Raw genomic sequence first — 21461 nt, 5'->3', positions numbered from 1 at the left:
ATCAGCAACATGTTGCATCTACCAGACTTTATCATGTGTTCATCAACATTATGTGTGACACTGCATGGTAAATATGCATGAGTGGTTTATAGTATACTTTCAGACTGTATTAAATGGGTCATTGGATGCTACATGCACTTTTACAAGTTGTTTGAACTAAAATGTGTGTTTGCAGTGTATGTACACACAATCATCCTATAATGATATAAATGCACCCAGTGTTTTTTTTTTTTAATCTACAAAAAATCTACCCCTTTCTCAAATCAAGCCAATCAAAATGCAGTGGATTAATAATTTTTTTAAGAGAATTCACCCCCTATCTACATAAATGTGTCTATCTTCATGCAAATCTTTTGTGATACAGCCTCATCTACAGAAGAAGTGAGTATAAGGTTTTGTAATGAATCATTGCAAATCACCTTTTCATGATCCCATGTTTGTAATGTTGTTGTTAGAGTATAAATAATATCTGTAAAATTCTAATGTTCAAAGTTCAATGCCAAGTGAGGTATTTGATTTAACAGAATTCGCCTACAAAAAAACGACTCGTTTCGACTACATCCCTCTAGTTCCTGCAGTAATGACGTCACTAAAACAGTTTTTTGACTAACCTCCGGCCACATGAATACACAAAAAGTGGGCGTGGCCTTGTTGCGCTCCGACGGAGAAGAAGGAAGATGTTTAATGCCGGATTCGCACAAAGATTATTCTAGAAAGATGGAGCAGTTCCCTTTTTGTCTGGAGAAGGCGTTGTTTATAGATCACAACCGGTAAGTGTATTTTATTATTTAACTTGGTGCGTTTAACAGTTTCTGTAACTTATTACACAAAGGGCAATGCTGTTTAGCTTTGTTAACTAGATGTTAGGGCTGTGCAAAAAAATCGAATGCGATTTTCATGCGCATCTTGTCAGTAAAAACTCTCCTGTGATTATAAGTACATCTCCAGCACATGCTCCTGCCCACTTGCTTCTCAAAACTAGTCCAATCGCGTTTGCAGGAGGGCAGCTTGCTGCAAGCTGGTGTCGAATCACAACACAGGAACCGCTGGGCCAATCAGAACTCGTTACGTATTTCTGAAGGTGGGGCTTTATAGAACAAGGAAGTCATCAGCCCATTTTTATGACAGTGAAAACAGTGGTATACAGATAGGTGAATTATGTGAAAAATACTGTGTTTTTTTACACGCGAAACATGAACACATGTTATATTGCACATTGTTAACACAATCAAAGCTTCAAAAAAGCGCTTAAAAGGGGAACTTTAAATAATGTGCTAATTAGCAAGTTTCACGATGATTGCCGCTAAAGCCGCGTTCAGACTGCACGATTTTAGCCTAGTTGTTGGCTCGCGACAGGTTTTGAGAAATCGCTGACAAATGCCTGAAATCACTGGCAAATCTGAGCTCGTTCACGCAAGTGACAAACACACAGTGTGAATGAGCAAAGACGGGATCTGAGAGAATCGCAGATGAGTCACCGATGCCCGTGAGATATTTGGCATGCTAAATATCTGGACCTGTCGGCAATTCAAAATCATGCTGTCTGAAAAGTGTTCTGACTGAAAACTACATCGGCGATGACCGACAGCCAATGAGAGAGCAAGATACATAGCAGCGGGGAGTTCGGGGAGGAGTTATAGACCACAATATCAGCAAGTATGGCTTCATTTCAGAAAAAGGCTTTCTTCTCGGTATATTTGGACCCATGAAATGGAAGATACATTTGTATAAATTTAGCAGGAGCACCCGTGTCTGTCTGACGTTTTATCTGAGCTATCCCAGTCTCTCGTGAAAACTCCGGTCTTGCACGTGTGATATCGCGTTGTTTCCTTGTCACATCTTGCGTGTGTTTGGTTGTGAAACATAGTTTGCGTGCCAGACAGAGCTGTTGGCGATTCTTCCTATTGTAAAGTCATGCAGTGTGAAACCTTCTGTCGCCGATCCATCGTGCAGTGTGAATACAGCAGTGACTGAATGCTGGCCAAGATAGTCATGCAGTGTGAAAAGAACAGTGACCCAACTACTTTGAAATTCATGTCTGAACTCGGCTTAAAGTAAACAGTCTCTCTGAGAGCAGTTTGAAAGAGAGGGGCAGGGTCAGCAGAGCTCATTAACATTTAAAGGAAAATACTACAGAAACGGCTTACTCTTAAAAGAGTTATTTTTGACAGGATAAAAAATGAGTTTTTTTATGGTGACGCATTGCTGCCACACACATGTTATTTTTTCCACTCACTTATGTCGTAATGTGATGTTTTCTCGTAATAACGAGATGTTTTCTCGTAATAACGAGATGTTTTCTCAGAATTACGAGAAAAGATGTTGTTTTAACGAGAAAACATCTCGTTATAACGACATGAGTGAGTGGAAAAAATTATATGTGTGTGGCAGCAATACGTCACCGTAGTTTTTTACACTACCATTGAGAAATTTTAACCAAACTATGTTACAGGCTTTTCATTAAGGCCCTAAAGAATCATATCAACTTTTAACAATCACACATCATCAGCGTATCTTAATAAAGCTATTGTTATGTGATGGCATAATTCATGCAATATAATACGTGTCTACGTGACTGCATGTGAACCCTCATATCATCACAAATAGATCTCTGGATGGAATAAATCATCCTAAGTGCACGGGTGGAATAACAGATGACGTTTTCCACCGTCCCGCTCTGTTCGTGCAGAGGTTTTGGAACGGGTCAATGCTGAAACGTGTGTAAGAAAGGAAGCACCCATGCTTATTTGAAGCAGGGCTTATGTGCTATTTCTAAAATCTATCTGAGGAAACGGCAAGGAGACCTCAAGACCTCTTGGGTGCAAGAGATCCATTTTCCAGGGGCTTGATGCCAAATGTCACAATCACAAACATGATGGTGCCAAATGCACAGACCATGTATCATGAGTCTAAATACTCTGGCATAGAGAAAGAAATTTATTGCGGTGTAGAAATGCTGCAGCGGACACAATGGACAAGCAGGGGAACTGTAGCTCAGATGGTAGGGCATGGCGCTGCAACACCAAGTTCATGGGTTCAAGTCCTATGAAACATGCAAACTTTCTAGAATGTATTAATAAACACCTCGATTCAAGTATTTGCCATAAAAACAGCTGATCCTCCCTCCTTCTTAGCAGAATTCATGTATTTCGTTTCATAATCCTCTTTTGTGAGTTTTGTTTGCATGTATGCATGGTGTGTGAGTGTATTCTCTGAGGTGCTGCTCTACTAACTCTCTCATTACTCATTTTGATCAGCACACCTGGGCAGCGGCGAAAATAAATGGCACACTTTCCCCTGTGCGCAATCCCACTCTTCTGTTCCGTATCAAACACTAATGTCTGCTCCATTACAGCTGCGTGTTCATTTCCTGTTGCTTCTGGCTGTCTTTGGCGCAACCTCTTCTCCAGCATTATTTATATAGTCTACAGTAGATTTAGGTCTGTATCTCAGATCGCTTCATCTACTTACTTATGTCTGTGCTGTAGCTACTCCATTACTGGACAAACACACACACACGCACACACACACACACACACCTGTTAATCTGCAGTTGGTCCTTGTGCTGTAGTTGATGAGACTCTTGATTGTCGGTAGAGAGAGAAGAGAAAATAGCAGACAAGCTTGTCAACCTCATTTACATAATGAAAACACAACAAGAGGCTTAATTAATGCTTGTTATTTCATTCCTTTGTGAAACTGAGGCATTACATAAAGCTATTTTGTGTATTTTGCTATTTTCATTGCTATTTCATGTTAGTTAACTGAATACAACTTGATGTAATCTTGATTACATTATCAGATTTAAAAATGAAGTACTTGTAATTAGATTCAATTACAGCATTTGATCATTTCAGATTTAAGAAGTGTTTCAACATTTCATCAACTATAAACACATTCATTTTTATTTAATTTCAATGATTTAATTTATTTTTAGCTTTTCAATAAGCTAACAACCCCCTTTATGAACCCTGACGTAATATCATGTTTAATTGCACATCATGTTGTTAATAATAATAAATGGAATATATTTTCTTGCTGTTAGTATTTTTAAATCAACATGGTAAAACACTGTCATGTGATAAACAAGTTAGGTCAGAAGTAGTCTGATTTATAATACCCTAAAATGTGTAATGTCATGGATTATGTTATTAACTACAATTTTTGTCATGTAAATTGGAATCAGTCATAAGCAATACTAGACTTTCTTTTTTTAAAGACATTTTATTCAGCAAGGATGCGTTAATATGATAAAAACTGACTGATTTATGTAAAGACATTTATAAATCTTGATTGATATGTCAATAAATATGTTAATAGATTTGAACTATACTTAATATGTATTTGAAATGTTTTACTTTTTTACTAGGGATGTTACAAAAGGTTTCTAAAATGCTGTTATTTTTTTCCTATTATTCAAAGAGTCCTGAAAAAATGCACCATAGTTTGCATAAAAATGTTGAGCAGCACAACAGTTTTAACATTTATAATAAGAAGAAATGTTTCTTAAGCTCTGAATAACAGCATATCAGAATGATTTCTGAAGGTCCATGTGACACTGAAGACTGGAGTAATGACTTGAAAATTCTTCCATCACATATAAAATTAGAAAACTAGATTATTTAAAATTGATCTAAAAGTTATAATAAAAAAATGCAGCCTTGGTTAGCATAAGAGACTTGTTATTTCAAAAACACAGCAAAATCTCACAACCCCAAACTTTTAAAAAGTTCCTTTATATGATTTTTTTTGTACTGTATGTAAAACAGTAGCACTGAAAAAACGACCTTCATTAATAGTAGAGAGAAAGAGAGAAAGAAACAGATACAGTTAGTGTTTTGCGTTTATGTTGCACATTTTGGGTTGTTATTCCTGCAGGTGTCATTTTTTTTTACCTCCGATTAAGCAGGATACATGCAGGTCTGTCAGAAAGATGGAGAGAAAGATGAATGGCAAACAAGGTGTGAAACTAGTTTACAGGAAGGTGGAGAAACAGCACAGCATATTTGAGGTCACACACACACACACTTTTCTACTCTAAGTAGATCAGTGCGCCACTGTGTGTGTGTGTGATATTTATCAAATTCACATTGTACAAATGGGTCTGTGTGCTCTTTAAATTTGGTATAATTCCCAGTGTGATGCATACCTACTGTACACCATTTATCTTTAAAAAGAAATGTGTGAGAACTTCTCAAACAGGGCTACAGAGATGAAACACACAGCAAACAAAAATGAGTGTAAGTGGCAACACATAAGAGAGTCGGTGGCCTAAATTCCAAACTTGATAAATGTTGTCCCATGCATGTGCGTCTGCATGGCGTCAACATGTGTGTTGCTTTTGTTGGTAACAAATACACAGTCAAATCACACAAGCTCCTGTGAAAAGGCAAACAGCTCCTTCAGTCGACCCTCTAAGCTTTGCTTCCTTAGTTACTCTTGCAAGTTCAGACAAGCTTTACATTGCCATTGGAATGAACTCTAAATGTCTACAAGAGCAAGAAAATTGCTCAAGAAGTGGAAAAAAAAAAAGTGAATAGATATTATGTGGGCTGGAATGAAGCCTGACATAAAGCATCTTTATCTGCCATTATTCTTTAAAGAAAGTGGTAGATTACACAGTAATATGGAGGTGGCTGTGAATCAAAATTGAAGCAAATGGTTATTTAAAGCCTCATTTAATTGCACTAACATTCACGCAAGTGACCTGAATTAATATGTAAATTAATTAACATAATTTAGGGCTTGATTAACAATTTACCTTTGAGGAAATGTAGGTGTGATGTTACATTTCAATTTGGTAATGAAGGCACACACATAGTTTTAAAGACAAAGCACTTAGAGAAATACTAAGCAACAATATTTATGCATATATTGATAATTGTTTTTAAACCATACTCCATATATTTCCATACGGCACAAAAGCTAAACGATACATCTTTGTATCTTACTTTCCCTTAAATGGTAAATATTAATACCTTTAAGGTACTTATTGTACTTTTAAAAGTACTAAGTTGTACATTTGTATGTGTACATTTACCTTTTGAAAGTTTACCATTGACAGTGTTTTACCAATTTTTATTTTCTAGAAGTGTAGACTTATATTATAAAAGAAAAAAAGCTGGACTAATAAAGCTAGTGGCAACAGTTGTGAAGGTAGAATTGGTCAAAAGCTTTTTTTTAGTGACGTCAAAAGTACCATTTCACTTTGCTCATATCTCTTTCAATCAGCCTATTTTCCACTCATCTTTTTTTAATGCTCCATATGGCATAACGTTATAGAAAAAGGGGCACGCACACACACACACACACACACACACATATAGTCACTTCGATTAATAAACTGTCAGTGTTTAGTTGCACAGAGCTTAAGGAGGACAACATATAAAAGAGAAACTTCTTTCCCATCTACAGAGGACCAAGATGATCTTCTCAGTGGGAAAACATTCACACTGTTATTACATATATATAAAAGGACATATTGACATGACTGAATTTATGTGTGTGTCTCTACAGTAATAATTAAACTCTAGTCCATATGGACCCTTGAATTTCCACAACAGACATCTGTTCCTCTGCCTCAGGGCCAACATGCAGACATATTTCCTTATAAATATTACAACATTATTACATGCACACAAGCACTTGACACCCTGGAAGGACAGTTGTCTTCATAGCTTTGTTCAGAATAAATGAGCAATTATGTAATGGTTGAATTAGTCTCAATAGGTGTGCTTTAATGCAAAGTGTTCACACACTGACCATGTTGGCTTGTGAATGAAGATAAATGAGCATTCATAATTTATAATGAGCTGATGCCTTATTAACTACACCATTCTGCATGCGGAAAGTGTGTTTCTCCATGGATGGCCATTTAAAGTTGTGTACATTTTAATTACTTACATTTTGGTTTGTTCCCCACACAAAGTTATGATTTTAGAGGGCTTGGACTATAATGCACATGTTATATGAACAACTATAATACAATGTGATAGACAAATTTTACTTAGAGATTGCTAGTAAATTTCACGCAAAAAACAAATCATAAATTAATGAACAGAAAACCTTTAATTAAAAATTGAAATAATATTTTACTGTAAACATACTCCAATAGTTGTTTTTTAACCATTTTCTGTATACTTTTATGATGCTGTTTAGAGTGTGATATCTACAGCCGTCATTCATATTCTTATAAAAATTCATCATTTCTGTTCAACAGAAGAAAGATTTTAAAAGAATGACATGCAGATGGGTAAATGATGACACCTTTTCTCACTGAGGCAAACTTGAGGAACTTCGGGAGCCAAAGAAAAAGACAAAAGAGAATGAAATATAAACTGTAAGAGGGAAATGATTTATAATGCAAATGTAGTGCAAATAACATTGGGCTTTTAATGTCCAAAACCATTCGTTATAATTATCAGTATTTAATTACATGTACAGAAATAATTAGGAGGCCAACACACTAATAATGGTACTCAATTAGGCAGCATTTAAAAAATAGTAAGATGTCACAGAGCACATGTTGGTTAAATCACAGACAAATCTAAAATAATATTTCTTCACAAATAATATTCCTAATTTGCATATATATATTTTTATTAGTTACATTATTTTTGGAAATAATTCTCAAGATCAAAGATCAAACTCACAAGACAGCTCAATTCAGTCATACACTATTCAAATGGTTTTTATTTATTTATGGAAATACATTTATTTCATAAGAATGAATTTAATTGATCAAAATTAAAAGTAAAGACATTTATAATGTTAAACATTTTTTTTATAATAAATGCTCTTTTTTAAAACTTCCTATTCATTAAAGAAATGAAAAAAGCTACTGTATCTAACAACATTGATAATAATAAGAAATTATTTCTTGGGAAGCATATCAGCATAATAAAATGATTTCTGAAGGATCATGTGACACTGAAGACTGGAGTAATGATGCTGAAAATTCAGATTCAGATAAATCAAGTTTAAAAAAAAATGATATATTAAATATAGAAAAAGCTTCTTTTAAATTGTAATAATTTTTCACAACATAACAGTTCTGACCAGTATTTTCAATCAAACAAATGCAGCCTTAGTGAGCATAAGCAACTTCTTCCAAGAACATCGTATCAACCACAAATGTTATAACAGTACTGAATACTATTGTAAAGTATAGTCAAGCATGCCTATAAGTAATTTAGTTACATTCTATTCATTCACACAGGTTCATTTGGACAGTTTGTTGTTTACAGTAAACTTCAGACAGCTCTTCGTCAATATCAGATCAATAGCAGTCCTTGTAGAACAGTTCCAAACATAGCAACCAACGCAAAACATGAAACAGTATCAGGACAAGCCACTGCAACCCAAGCTGACATCACAGCTAGAGAGCCTTAGTATGTTTACCATGAGAGGTCAACACATCTAGCTATCTGTCTGTCTGTCTGTCTGTCTAATAGTTGGCAGAATCTTTGACACAGACACGTAAAAGCGACACACACACAGGTAGGAGTCGGATTAATTAACCAGCGTGTCCAGGCATGATAGATGAGCATATTTGTGTGTTTGTTTGTGTTTATTTGTAGAGACAAATGTCCTGGTTCTGTCACTATCCTTGCGTGTGCAACCCAAACCAAAGAGCCAGCCTCTTTAAAACGATTATTCATCTGAGAGCATGTTCACACACACACACACACACACACACAAACACACCTTATGCAAACACTATGAAAAACAGTGTGCACAAATCCCTGTTCCCAGCTAACAGAAACCATACAAAACCCTCAAACAAAAAGGATTTTTCATGTCATTTGTCAGTCTGTAATGTATTGAGCCAGTCTAGTAGTAGGGTAGTAAAATGGACTTATTTTGGGTTTGAGCCTGAGCACCAGGCTGCTTTTCAAGAGCTCTGTGTTTGAGGTAGCATCGGTGAGACCGTGCTCCCTGCAAATGCCAACTTCAGAGAGAGAGAGGGAGAGAGAGGGAGCAAACGAGAGAGAGAGAGAGAGAGAGAGAGTGTGAAAAACTGCAGCTAAGATCAGATAGCAGACAAGGGTGAGAGAGAGAAAAAAGGAGAGCGACAGAGAGAGAGCAGTGTTTGAAATGTCCAAAGAGGGAACCATTGGCGAGGTGTCGCACCGAAACATTAGGGAATCACTGGACATGCAAGACCCTCAGGGATGACCAAAGAAGACTACGGGAACATCGGAATCAATGCTAGAGAACGTTCTGAGGCTGTTAGCTTATAATCTGCAGCCTTTAGATAAGACCCTCCTTCGAATGCATGCGTACATGTGTGTGAGTTTCCATCGGTGTATGTGACACTAAAGATGAGGACCTCACTGGACAGTCAGGATCCCTTTTTTTCTTTAAAACTGTGATTTTTCCTGTATAGGAGAACTGTGAGGGACTCAGTGGAATCATGCTTTAGCTCAACTTCAGATCTCTTTCTGATATATTTCCATGCACACGAAGGGAAGAAAGCAGGTAAGCAGAATGTGTATTCATTGTTTCAGTTTCTGTCAGCTCCGTCTCACTCGCATGGACAGTCTACAGGTCTTTTCTGCAACCTGTAGATGTTTTTTGATGTCTGCGAACGTTCTGGTGCCTTTAATGTGCCTCACATGCAGAGTCATAATGAGCAGGTGATGGTGATCATCATTGCATGTTCTGTACTTTCCACTGGGTGTCATCAAATCAATGAGGGGACTGTCACACCCAGCAGTCCCAGATGTCCCCTGGAAGCTGGAATGTCTGCACATGTTGAGCTCTTCCTTGACTCTAAAGCTCCATGAGAAAAATCATACATGAATTTCAATGGAAATTCCATTCAATTCAAATTCAAATGAAGTGAATCAATAGATTTACGGTCAGAGTAATCAAATTCCTGATTATGTAAAGTCTGTATGTTCAACACACAGGCACCTGTTTGGACGGATATAGAATGCCAAAACAAATCAAATCATGCATTGTTGTTTCTGAAAACCAGACTGGCAAAAAAAAGAAAGAAAAAAAGTCACTACACACTACTCCATTTAAGCACCGTGCATATGGAGAGAGTGATATGAGTCGAAGTTCATAAAGTTTATTAAAGGAGACTGATGCAGCTCTTCAGGGGCTGTGGAAATGTTTGGTGGAGTAATATCTGAAGTCTGTCAACTGGCTGTCAAAGTTCTTACAATCTGTCATTACTTTAATTCCTCATCACATTTGCCATTTCGGGACTGGAGGAGCTGTGGGAATGGGTAGAATATGTTAATTACGTTCGAGGATTAAAATGACAGCTGTCCCTTTTGGTTGTAAGTGTGCATGAAAAGCAGAAAGGAAACAGAATGTTCTCTTCAGATGAAATTTCCATCGAACACTGCCATAGGGCACAGGTATTTACGTCAGATGCACATCAGCGAGATTATCTACTATATATCATAAAATATCTTCACCCACCATTCCTTCTGAATGCAACAATGTACAAAACCTTTTCAAAATGTATATTTTTATTTGTGCAAAGGAACCCAATTTAAAGCATTATTGCAGTGCAAAATGTTCAGTGCATATTTGAGGGTTCAGAGCAGAGATCATTTTGAAATTTTTGTTTTAGCACAAAATGCTTAGTGAATAACCAGGAAATAGATATTCATATATTATATTTTATTCATATATATATATATATATATATATATATATATATATATATATATATATATATATATATATATATATATATATATATATATATATATATATATATATATATATATTCACACATACGCACACATTTAAAGTATAAAAAATAATTGAGTATGTGTGTGTGTGTGTATGTGTGTGTGTGTATATATATATATACTTACAGGATATAAATATGATATAGATATAATTTAAATCTAATATATTTTAGATTTAAAATGTAATTACATTTGGAAATTTTCTACATGTAATTTAATTTCATATTTAGAACTACTGGAAATCTCCAGAAATTTTGTCTCGAAAACTCAGGTGTCATTAAAATGAGCAAAGAGAAAAGAAAAACTGACAAACTAAGAGCTAAATATAGCAGAAATACTGAGGAACCGTGTGTTTGTTAGTTTTCACCTTTAGCTATCACAGAACATGGATTAGTTTATCTTTACTCATCATAGTCCTGCTATTGAACCACTAAGTGGTCATTGGATCTGCTGACATTTAGATTGGAATGAGCTGACATCACATCAGGACGTCTCCCCTCGACTGGAAATCTACTTTGTATTCTCACAGCTATCATTGAGAAACTTATTAAGTGCACAACTCTTTCTCTCTCGTCTCTTCTCTCAATTTGGAGTGATTGGCCACCTGGATGATGACTAAAATACCACCCATGAAGCCGACAGTCACCCCTCAAACAAACACACACACACACACCTACACACAAAATTTCCACCAGACAGGTTTCCATGGAAACCTCTATATCCCAGTTTTTCATGTGATTCTTTTAGTTTAGATTATTGTAGAACTATGCTGCATTTTTTCTGCAATCATGGCTATGCATGAAGAAAATGATATGTTTTTCTCATTATCACTCTCGCTGAATCTGCGGCTTCTTAGCTATTTGCGCTCACCAATATAGCAGCACCTGACACTCCCCAGCCCCCAGTGTGTGAGAGAGTGTGTGCATGTGAAGTTTGTGTGTTTTGATGTCTCTCTGTCAGTACAGTATGTCTTGGAGCACAGATTCTTGCAAGTGTGTGTGCGTGCAGTAGGCACACTGAGACAGGCGTCTATTAATAGAAAGACAGATCACTTGACACAGGCACTGGCTAGACGCCTAAATCTGGACCCCACCGGCAGCTCCCGGCTCAGAGCTCTGTCAAAAAAAGTGCAGTGAGAAAATTCGGATGATGATAATCATGATAACCATAACAATAATGCGCGCAGTACGGCTCCTCTCGGGCTATGAGGTGCGTGCACTTCAGCACTTCACTGCGCAAAGGTGCGGAGCTTCACAGCAAAAGTGTGAAATTACTTTAATTAGCTACATCTGATGTGAAGAAAACAGACGACGGATCTGCACATCTGCTCTTTCCTCACTCACACTTACAGAGTAGCACTTTTGCACACTCTCACGCAATGGAGTAACACAGGTTTTTAGCTGCAGTGAGAATTCAGATGATTTATTTTGGGACTATTTTGGCCTGCATCACTTAGGTTTCCCTTTCATTGACTTTCATTGTTTAAATACTAAAACATATATTTATGATATGGACTCTAATTTCTGATTGGATCAAAGATAAAAAAATGCAGACACAGACTCCTGTAACCTCATGTTTTATATTAACGTGCCAAGATGTTAGAATACTATAAACAATCTACAGTTAGACAAATCAACTAAATTGCTCATTTTAATTATTGTTAATAGATCCTGATATCTGTTACAATTTTTCATCATACTGCCATTTTATGAAAGCATTAATCCATCTGAGGCCCTGTGTTACGGTGATTTTACCAAGGAGGCTTTGCATCTTCCCAAAGAACACCACTCTAACTACCTCCCATGGATTACTGCATTAGTTTTACATTTTATTCAAATAATTAATTGTACTCAAAATTTTACATACACCTCATGGAATATGAACTTTTTTAATGTTTTGGTAAAGTCACTTATACTTACTAAGGTTGCATTTATTTGATCAAATGACTAAAAGTAATATTGTAAAATATGTTTACAAGTTAAAAAGCTTTCAATATTTCAATATATTTTAAATAGTCATTTATTCTTTAGATGGCAAAGCTGAATATTCATCAGCCATTACATCAATTTTCAGTGTCAAATGACGATCTTCAGAAATCTTTTGTAAATAACTTAACTGACACTTTTGATCAATAAAATGTGTGTGCATTGAATAAACATTCATTTCAATTAAAGGTTATTAAACAAAATATTAAAACATTTTTTTAAAAGTTTATTTTAATTTCTGTAAAGGCATTTTATCTGTGGAATTTACTTAAATGTGTGTTATGCAACCTTTTTAGGGCACTACCAAATAAGAGGGATAAGATTTTATCCAATTTATTTGATAACACTTCAATATAGGGACCAATTCTCACTATTTACTAGTTGCTTATTAGCATGCCTATTATTAACATATTGGCTGTCTATTAGTACTTACTGTATAAAGCATATGTTCTGTATGACCATATTCTACATCACTAATCTTAAACTCAACTACCTTACTAACCATTAATAAACAGCATATTAGAAGTTTGAGGCAAAAGTCATAGTTAATGGTTTGTTAAAGGGTTAGTTCCCCCCCAAAATGAAAATTATCCTGTTTTACTCACCCTTGAGGCATCCAAGGTGTCTGTGACTTTCTTCTTTCAGACGAATCCAGTCGGAGTTATATTAATAATTGTCCTGGCTGTTCCAAACCCTATCATTACAGTCATCAGGGGTTTCTGTTGATAAAGTGCACACATTCATGATAAAATGTGCCTCACATGGCTCTGGGGGGTGAAAGTCCTCCTGTAGTGAATCCATGTGTTTTTGTAAGAAAAGTATCCATATTTCAAATGTAATAAACACTTTTCTCTCACTCCGGTCTCTGTCATACGTGGAAGCCATTCCGGGAGATGACGTACAGTAAGACGTCGGCGGCGCGTGATTAGGGATGAATGCAGAGAGAACAATAACAAAACGCCAGTCACAAATTAGAAGTACAAACCAAGAATTTGCAAAGAAAAATGTTGGAGGATTTTGAACAAAGAGGACCAAGAGGAGACTGGTTTTCCTTTGCTAAAGTAAGGAAACTCGCGAGAGTAGCATATCTCAGCGGCATGTGGGCTGTGCATATGTGCATACGTTTGCTGCGTCATCCACTGGAATGTCTCCCACGTATGACAGAAACTGTAAGTGAGAGAAAAGTGTTTATTATGTTTTAAATATTGATACTTTTCTTACAAAAATGCTTATTTTATGAATTGTTTTGACTGTAACATCCGCTAACTGAAATGACAGAGCTTGGAATAGCCAGGACAGTTTTTAATATAACTCTGACTGGATTCGTCTGAAAGAAGAAACTCATATACACATAGGATGCTTAGAGAGTAAGTAAAACAGTCTAATTAAAATTTTGGGGTGAATTAACCCTTTAATAGTGAGAATTGGACATTTAAATAAAGTGTGACAATTTTTTTTTTTTATTCTGCAAGGGATTTGTAATCATATGAGCTTAAACATATGACAAATGATATACAATGAACAAGGACTGCATGACTGATCTTATATTTTGCTTCATCTTCAGGCAACTCAAACTGATTCAGAGCTGCTTTGGTACTCTCTGTCACTTACGGATCGGTTCTGGTCGGGCAGATTGGCATGAGTGTGGGCAAGCCCCACCGCTACAACATCGTGTCATCGTCGGAGGAGGACGTGTACCGGCACGGCAACATGCCTGCCCTCGGCAATGGCTTTGGTAACGGCAAGATCCAGACACGGCGGAAGGTGCGGAGCCGCTTCGTAAACAAGACAGGCCAGTGCAACGTCAGTTTCGCTCACATGGACGAGCAATCTCAACGATACCTCGCTGACATCTTCACCACCTGTGTGGACATCCGTTGGCGCTGGATGTTTGTCCTTTTCTCCCTTGCATTTGTCCTGTCCTGGCTCGCGTTTGGTTTCGCCTTCTGGCTTATTGCTCTTGTCCATGGGGACTTAGACCGGCCCACTAAAGACGACTTCACACCATGTGTCATGCAGGTCAACAGCTTTGTTGCAGCATTTCTGTTCTCAGTTGAGACGCAAACTACGATCGGCTACGGATTCCGCTGCGTAACCGAGGAGTGTCCCTTAGCGGTGTTCATGGTCGTCTTCCAGTCCATTGTGGGTTGCATCATTGACGCTTTCATGATCGGTGCCATCATGGCCAAAATGGCCAGACCTAAGAAACGTGCAGAAACGATACTGTTCTCGCATAATGCTGTCATCGCGATGCGTGACAGGAAGCTGTGCCTCATGTGGCGGGTCGGGAACTTGAGGAAAAGTCACATTGTAGAGGCTCACGTGCGGGCGCAGCTTATTAAGCCCCGAATCACAGAGGAGGGCGAGTACATACCGTTCGATCAGATCGACATCAATGTGGGCTACGACCAAGGTCTCGACCGCATCTTCTTGGTTGCTCCTCTCACCATCCTCCACGAGATAAACGAGGAGAGTCCTCTGTATGGAATCAGCAAGCAGGACCTGGAAACATCTGATTTTGAGATTGTGGTCATACTGGAAGGGATGGTCGAGGCGACTGCGATGACGGCTCAGGTGCGCAGCTCCTACCTGGCCAGCGAAATCTTATGGGGCCATCGCTTTGAACCTGTGGTGTTTGAGGAGCGCAGCCAGTATAAGGTGGACTATTCGCACTTTCATAAGACCTACGAGGTTCCCTCCACGCCACGTTGCAGCTCCAAAGACATGGAGGAGAACAAGTCCTTGGAGTCCGCCGCCAACTTCTGCTATGAGAACGAGTTAGCCTTCATCAGTAGGGATGAAGAGGAGCAGGAAGAGGACAGGGGTGAGAGGGGGACTGAGCTAGAGACCCTTTCAGCCAATCTGAACTTCGATCAGAGGTCATATCACAAAGAATCCGAAATATGACCCTTGACTGTCACCTTAAAAACTTTGCTTTATCGTAGACTCAGCCTATTCCTCTAGTGTCGGTTGTAACGGTTAGCTACAGAGCAATGCAAGTGCCATATGAAACCTTGATCCATTGTCCTAGAGCCATGCTGTAGTTGGGGGCAGGTCAGGAAAAGAAAGTGCTTTTTGTAGATGTTGGAAATGTGAGGCCTTCCTGTAGGAAAACTTGAAATCTGATTATCTGTTTCATACTGTAGTTTGAAGTGATAGCTTTAAGTAGTATCATAATGCAATACTAAGCTAGCCTGGGTGCCATATTGAATAAATCTCTCTGTTAACAGAATCTGCACAAAATAGGTTATTAACCACTAGTGTGTTTTCTTGGATTTAGAGTATAACATGATACACTCTTGTTTTGGTGTGATTTACAGCAATAAAAATACTTTTTTTCCCTTTTTGTCAAAGCTAAGTCTGCAATATCTTATAGTTTTATATTTAATGTGTGATGAGGTACTACTTTAGAGGTGTGTGAAAGATGATCAAAACCTACACAGACGCTGATTTACTGCTAACTGACAATGAGAAAAATGGTTCCCAGGCTAGCAAATAGCAACACAAAGCTATATATTCAGTATTAGAAAGTGAGTAGAAAATATTTACTGTATGAGTGGAGGAGTGAAAGATAAGGCAAGGCATGATAGGATACAGTTTTTTTTCATAACAAACCACCATTTAACTTTCATGCTCAGGCAAGACACACTCGAGTTAAACCACTTGTATACTAACAATGACAGCCAGAAGAAAAACAACAGTTTCATGTTGCTTCAGTGCCATATTAAACTCATAACTTATGGATTTCTATGTGTTGTAGCCAAATTTTGAAGCTCTAAAACAAGATATTTACAACTTTACATGTTTTGCTAAAGCAACAGTTACATTGTGCTAGTGTGTGTGTGTTTTAGGAGTATGAACTTCAGTTTGACCTTTCTTTATTGGTGTTTCTTTCCTCAGTATCAAAACAGCTGCCCACATGCGAATGTGAAAGGAAATGATCGATACTAAAAGCTACTTCTATGCTAGATGTTAAAGAAAGAAAAGTCGGTATTGGATTAAGGGCACACCGCAAAATATAATAAATAAATAAATAAATTCACCTTGTAAAGGAAAACAATATAATTTGACATGAAAAGAAAAATTGCATAACATCATAAATATATAATTAAATACGTTTATTTGTATTACCTCAGTAGTATTTTTTATAAACAATCAGCCATGCAACGTCTTCACGGTTTAAAACAAAATTTTAAACATTCAGCATAATACGACATATTTAATTTCATTTATGAAAGTAGTTTATTTTACTATGAAGCTAACCTAAGAGCATTTAGAAATGAATTTCAACATGCAACTAACACCAGAGCAACACCAACCACCCACTTCTGGTATCTTACGTCATAATTAGTGACCATGACAGTCTCTCTCCTTTTCAAAATCAGAGCAAAGTGAATGGGAGAGGTGAGAACGAGAGCCAGAAACAAAGAAGGAACAAAGGAGAGAGTGTTCACCCACTCACCTCATCCATCACTTTGCTCTGTGGGGGCAAATAAGTGTGCCTGATTAAATAAAGAAGCCATTATATAAGATAATTTAAATAAATTAAACGTTTCATCAAGGTAAATTATAGCCAAAGTCATCCTCTTTCGCAGAGAAGAGGGAAAAAAAGAGATGATCCTCTCGACATCATCCTCTCCAAAGAATACAGTACCACACTCAATTACATCATGAAACCATCATATAACCCAGAGTCGTACAGTTTATTGTTTTTAAAAGTCCGTCTGGTTATAAAAGAAAAATGGAGTCATTATTCACCCCATTTTAAGCAGCCGCATGCTGTTTTCAGGTCACGTCCTCATAACCTCTTCAGCTGGGTTTCTGAGGGTGAAAGTGAGTCAGCTCATGGTGATTTCAGCTCTTCAGAAAAAGCAGCAAGACAGATATAAAACAGTGAGGTACTTTACAGCAAATGAGCTTAGCCCTGCAGGAAAAACCAGGTCATACCAGTTTAAGGTGCTCAAGCTGATTTTTGGATTATGCTAGCTGGTCTAGAGAGATATACCAGGGGCCCGTTCTTCATACGTCGCTAACTCAGTCTGCTGGATTTGACTGTTGATGATTTGGCGTGATCTTGGATTATTTGGTTCATCAAAGCTCATCCTGGACTTGCTGTCATAGCAACAGGTCCTCAGGAGCAGGCTTATTTCATGTAAACAGGATTAGACCGCATCTTTTAAAGGGGAACTGATGTTTAAAATCTATCCCAGCCACTGCTTTTCTATTATAAGAGTAGTCGACTTATTCAGGGACAATCATTTAAAATAATAACAATAAAAATATATATATATTATAATGTTGTGTAATCTATAATACTAGACACTGCCAGTTTTACTCATTGAAAGATTTATCTGTGATAAAATAATAACTTATAATTGTATGAGTGTTTTACACGCATACTGTACAGTTAATATGAGTCATGCATTAATTTTGGGAGTGGCTTGATGGAGACCAGGAGATGCAGATAAATTGAAATTTCAACTTCAACTTCGGATATAAAATTACATTAATTGCTAATTACAACACCGAACTAAGTATTTAAAGTCTATACAAATACTACTAATCGTGAATATAAATAATTTATAAATAAACAAAAAATAAAAACTGCACATTTCATTGATCTATTTAAAACATTTGTAGTTATAATACATGTAGTTTGTTCACTTGGCTGTTTCCTTATAAAAATCCAGAAATTTGTCAAGCTTTTCATCAGGTGTCTTTTTGAATTATATGATGTCATTATGTTGCTGTCTTGCCGCCAGCCAATCGCTGCCCTGCTGATCTTGGTTTTGAGTATCGATGCATCTGCCCTTTACAAGGGGACACAAGAATGTGCATTAATCTTAGACAACTTAATCCAGATATTTTAATCAAATATGCAAATTCATTTGAAGAACCAAATTAGCCAGAGATCAGTTATCACGTTTAGAAGATCTGGCATCTTTCATATCATCTCAGATGTATTCAGCAAGCCATGAAGAACGGGCCCCTGCTCTAACCAGCTTGACAACATGTTATAACCAAGACCAGCAGGTCTTCCAGCTGATCAACCAAGCAGCTTCTGAGTGAGTTAATAACCATTAAGGATCAGCCTGCATGGGCCGGATAGCATATAAAGACACCTACGACAAGATGTGGTTTTCCAGCAGAGAGGGGGAAAGTGGTGAGACAGATAAAGACAACACAGAAAGTCAAAATCTTAGAATCTTCTCAGCAATAGGATCCAGAAGTGTACCTTACTGAAACAGAACTACCGGCAGGATTTACATTTTCTAATATCGAACAGAAATAATAAACCCGAGTAGAGATGTGTAACTTGTGCAGATGTATGTGAGAGTGAAGGAGATTTGAGGATGTCTGCAGCAATGGTTTCCAGGTGTGCAACATATAACCATAAAGCATCTCACCTCCAGCTGCATGAAGTGATTACATACATAATCTAAACACAGAGATAGAATTAGGAAAATAATTCAACACTGGCGTGGCGTGAGGGTACAACTAAGGAACAGTTTAAGTACAAAACGCATACATATGATTGGATTTTCTGTCAGAAGCTTTGTAATCTAGCTGGAAACAAATGTCATTGTAATGCGAGGGAGTGAAGTGTGAGTATTCAGTGATTAATATCTTGACACTCTGTATAATTCAGCTGTATTTAAGCACAAAAATTACTAAAGACGTAAAGAAAAGTGAAACCTGAGCAATAGGTGACGCTCATATAAGACTTCACAATTGTAAAATACTAAAAATCCTGTTTTATAACAAATCTTGCTATTGAGCTACGGGTATCCTGCTGTCTGTCATCAGAAGAGAATCACAACACAGAACCATGGTGACAAATGTAACCACGGAAACAGTCTATCTATAATTACTGGACGTATAGGCCTATCTATAGATTTGTTTCTCTGGTGTTCCACTGTTGCACCACCGTGCACCTTAAAATTACACGCATTTACTGTGCAACAGTGTTTCATTAACATGAATACAACTGACTAATAATGTCAAATCAAAATTCAGACTTAAAAAAAAAATCCATTCAGTACAAAGGAAATGCCAATTGACAATCAACATTTGATCTTTAAACAACATAAGAATTATGGATTGCAATTTTAAAGACTAGAGTTAATTAAGGGAACATCCAGTATAGGCTACATACTCTGTTCCTATGTCCAGTGGGAGGAAGAGGAAGTCCACGCGCCTGCCCCAGTATCACCAGTCAACGTCTGTGCTTGTGTTCCACCTCAGGGAATGACTCTAATTAATTGCTCTCTCTCTCTCTTTCAGTACATTATAACTATGGGAACCAGAAGCATGTGTGCCCTATAGGTTCAAGCCTAAAAGCTTTGAGAATACTTGTCACATACAAAGGTCAAAGAGATCATGTACATTTGCCTCTTCTGAGAAGGCTGGTAATTAATGCCAAATATAACATAAAGCCAGGAGGGGAACATGGAACCGCGGATTCAGCATTTACACGTCTACTTGAGCACTCCTTACGCAATCCATGAAAATGGCAACAATGTAGGGATTTCAAATCTAGCTCTGAGAGCTCGTGGTTTGACATTATTGTTTTAAAAATACTTAATGTGAGGATTACGTTTTTGATATCGAGCCCAAGAGTTTTGGAAAGACAAAACGATGAACATGCACATCACACAAAAAAGATGCAGACGCAGATTTCTTCTCAGCAACAGCATCCTGAAGTGCACCTTAATCAGTCAGGACTACACAATCAGGGGATTTACTTTCTGAAATGAAACAGAGTAGTTCTGTCACTTTGTGTAGCTGGATGGAAGAGTGTGAAAGCATGAGGATATATACACCAATGAGTTCCAGGAAAACGGTGCATTTTACAACCAGTGATCTGTATCAACTCTCACCTTCAGCTGCATGAAGTCTTAAATCATGAAGCATTAAATTATGGGATTCCTGTATGTGTGTGTACTTTGTGTACTGTATATACTGTACGTGTGTGTTGTGTGACGTTTACTGACATGCTCCTGATACAGAAACCAAATTCTCCATTTCATGAGCCTCCCTCTTTGCTTTAAACCCAGCACAGACACCAAACACGATTATTTTTCCTTTCATAATAGAGATCTCATATAGACTAGGTTATAATATTTCCACTGGTATATTTTGCTCTAAATATGCTTGTTTTCTAAAACTGTTCATTAACAAACTTGGAATGTCAATATATGAATTAATAACTCTATAAATTTTAAGAACTGTGTAGACTTCGGAAATTTTTTTTCATAATAAAAGTAATAATAATATAACTTTTTATTTTGTTTACATCTTATATCTATTTATAAGCACTAAGCATTTAATTTAGATTATTGTAATAGAACTTAAAGTCTCATAAGCTTGTGAAGATATTTTGGTCTACTTATTTATATACGCTGCAATATTACATAACCAACCCACTACAGTCCTTGAAAAAGTATCCATTTTATTTTATCCAAAATATCAATTCCCCTGTTATAAAAACAGGACTTTTCTTACCCATCCTGTCAAATTCGTCCTTTATGTGGGTCTCTTTCGATGTTTGTGGGCCAGACAGGGAAATCCCAGGGACAGGGACAATCATGTACTATACAAGAGATTTTGCAAGCTTTTAAAGAGTACTGTAGCCCGCAGAAAAATATTGTGTTTGAATGACATCAATTTTGGTCACACAAGTTGGCCGATGGATTGTCCATGGATAAATTGGACAAATTAATTCAGAAGCGGCAATTCAAGTGAATAAAAAGTCAAAAAT

At 37.1% G+C, this 21461-nt stretch overlaps 1 protein-coding gene across 1 annotated transcript; it reads left to right on the top strand.

Moving 5' to 3' along the window:
* Positions 1–8833: 8833 nt before the first annotated feature.
* Positions 8834–16444, top strand: LOC127951820 (ATP-sensitive inward rectifier potassium channel 12-like). The gene is made up of 2 exons (XM_052549862.1): positions 8834–9480; positions 14265–16444. The coding sequence occupies exon 2, from the start codon at positions 14339–14341 to the stop codon at positions 15605–15607; it is 1269 nt and encodes a 422-aa protein (XP_052405822.1). The 5' UTR covers positions 8834–9480; positions 14265–14338; the 3' UTR covers positions 15608–16444.
* The last annotated feature ends 5017 nt before the right edge of the window (positions 16445–21461 follow it).

Source organism: Carassius gibelio, chromosome B3 (assembly GCF_023724105.1).
Source record: "Carassius gibelio isolate Cgi1373 ecotype wild population from Czech Republic chromosome B3, carGib1.2-hapl.c, whole genome shotgun sequence".
NCBI classification, from domain to species: Eukaryota; Metazoa; Chordata; class Actinopteri; order Cypriniformes; family Cyprinidae; genus Carassius; species Carassius gibelio.
This window is presented reverse-complemented; position numbering and strand designations above follow the sequence as displayed.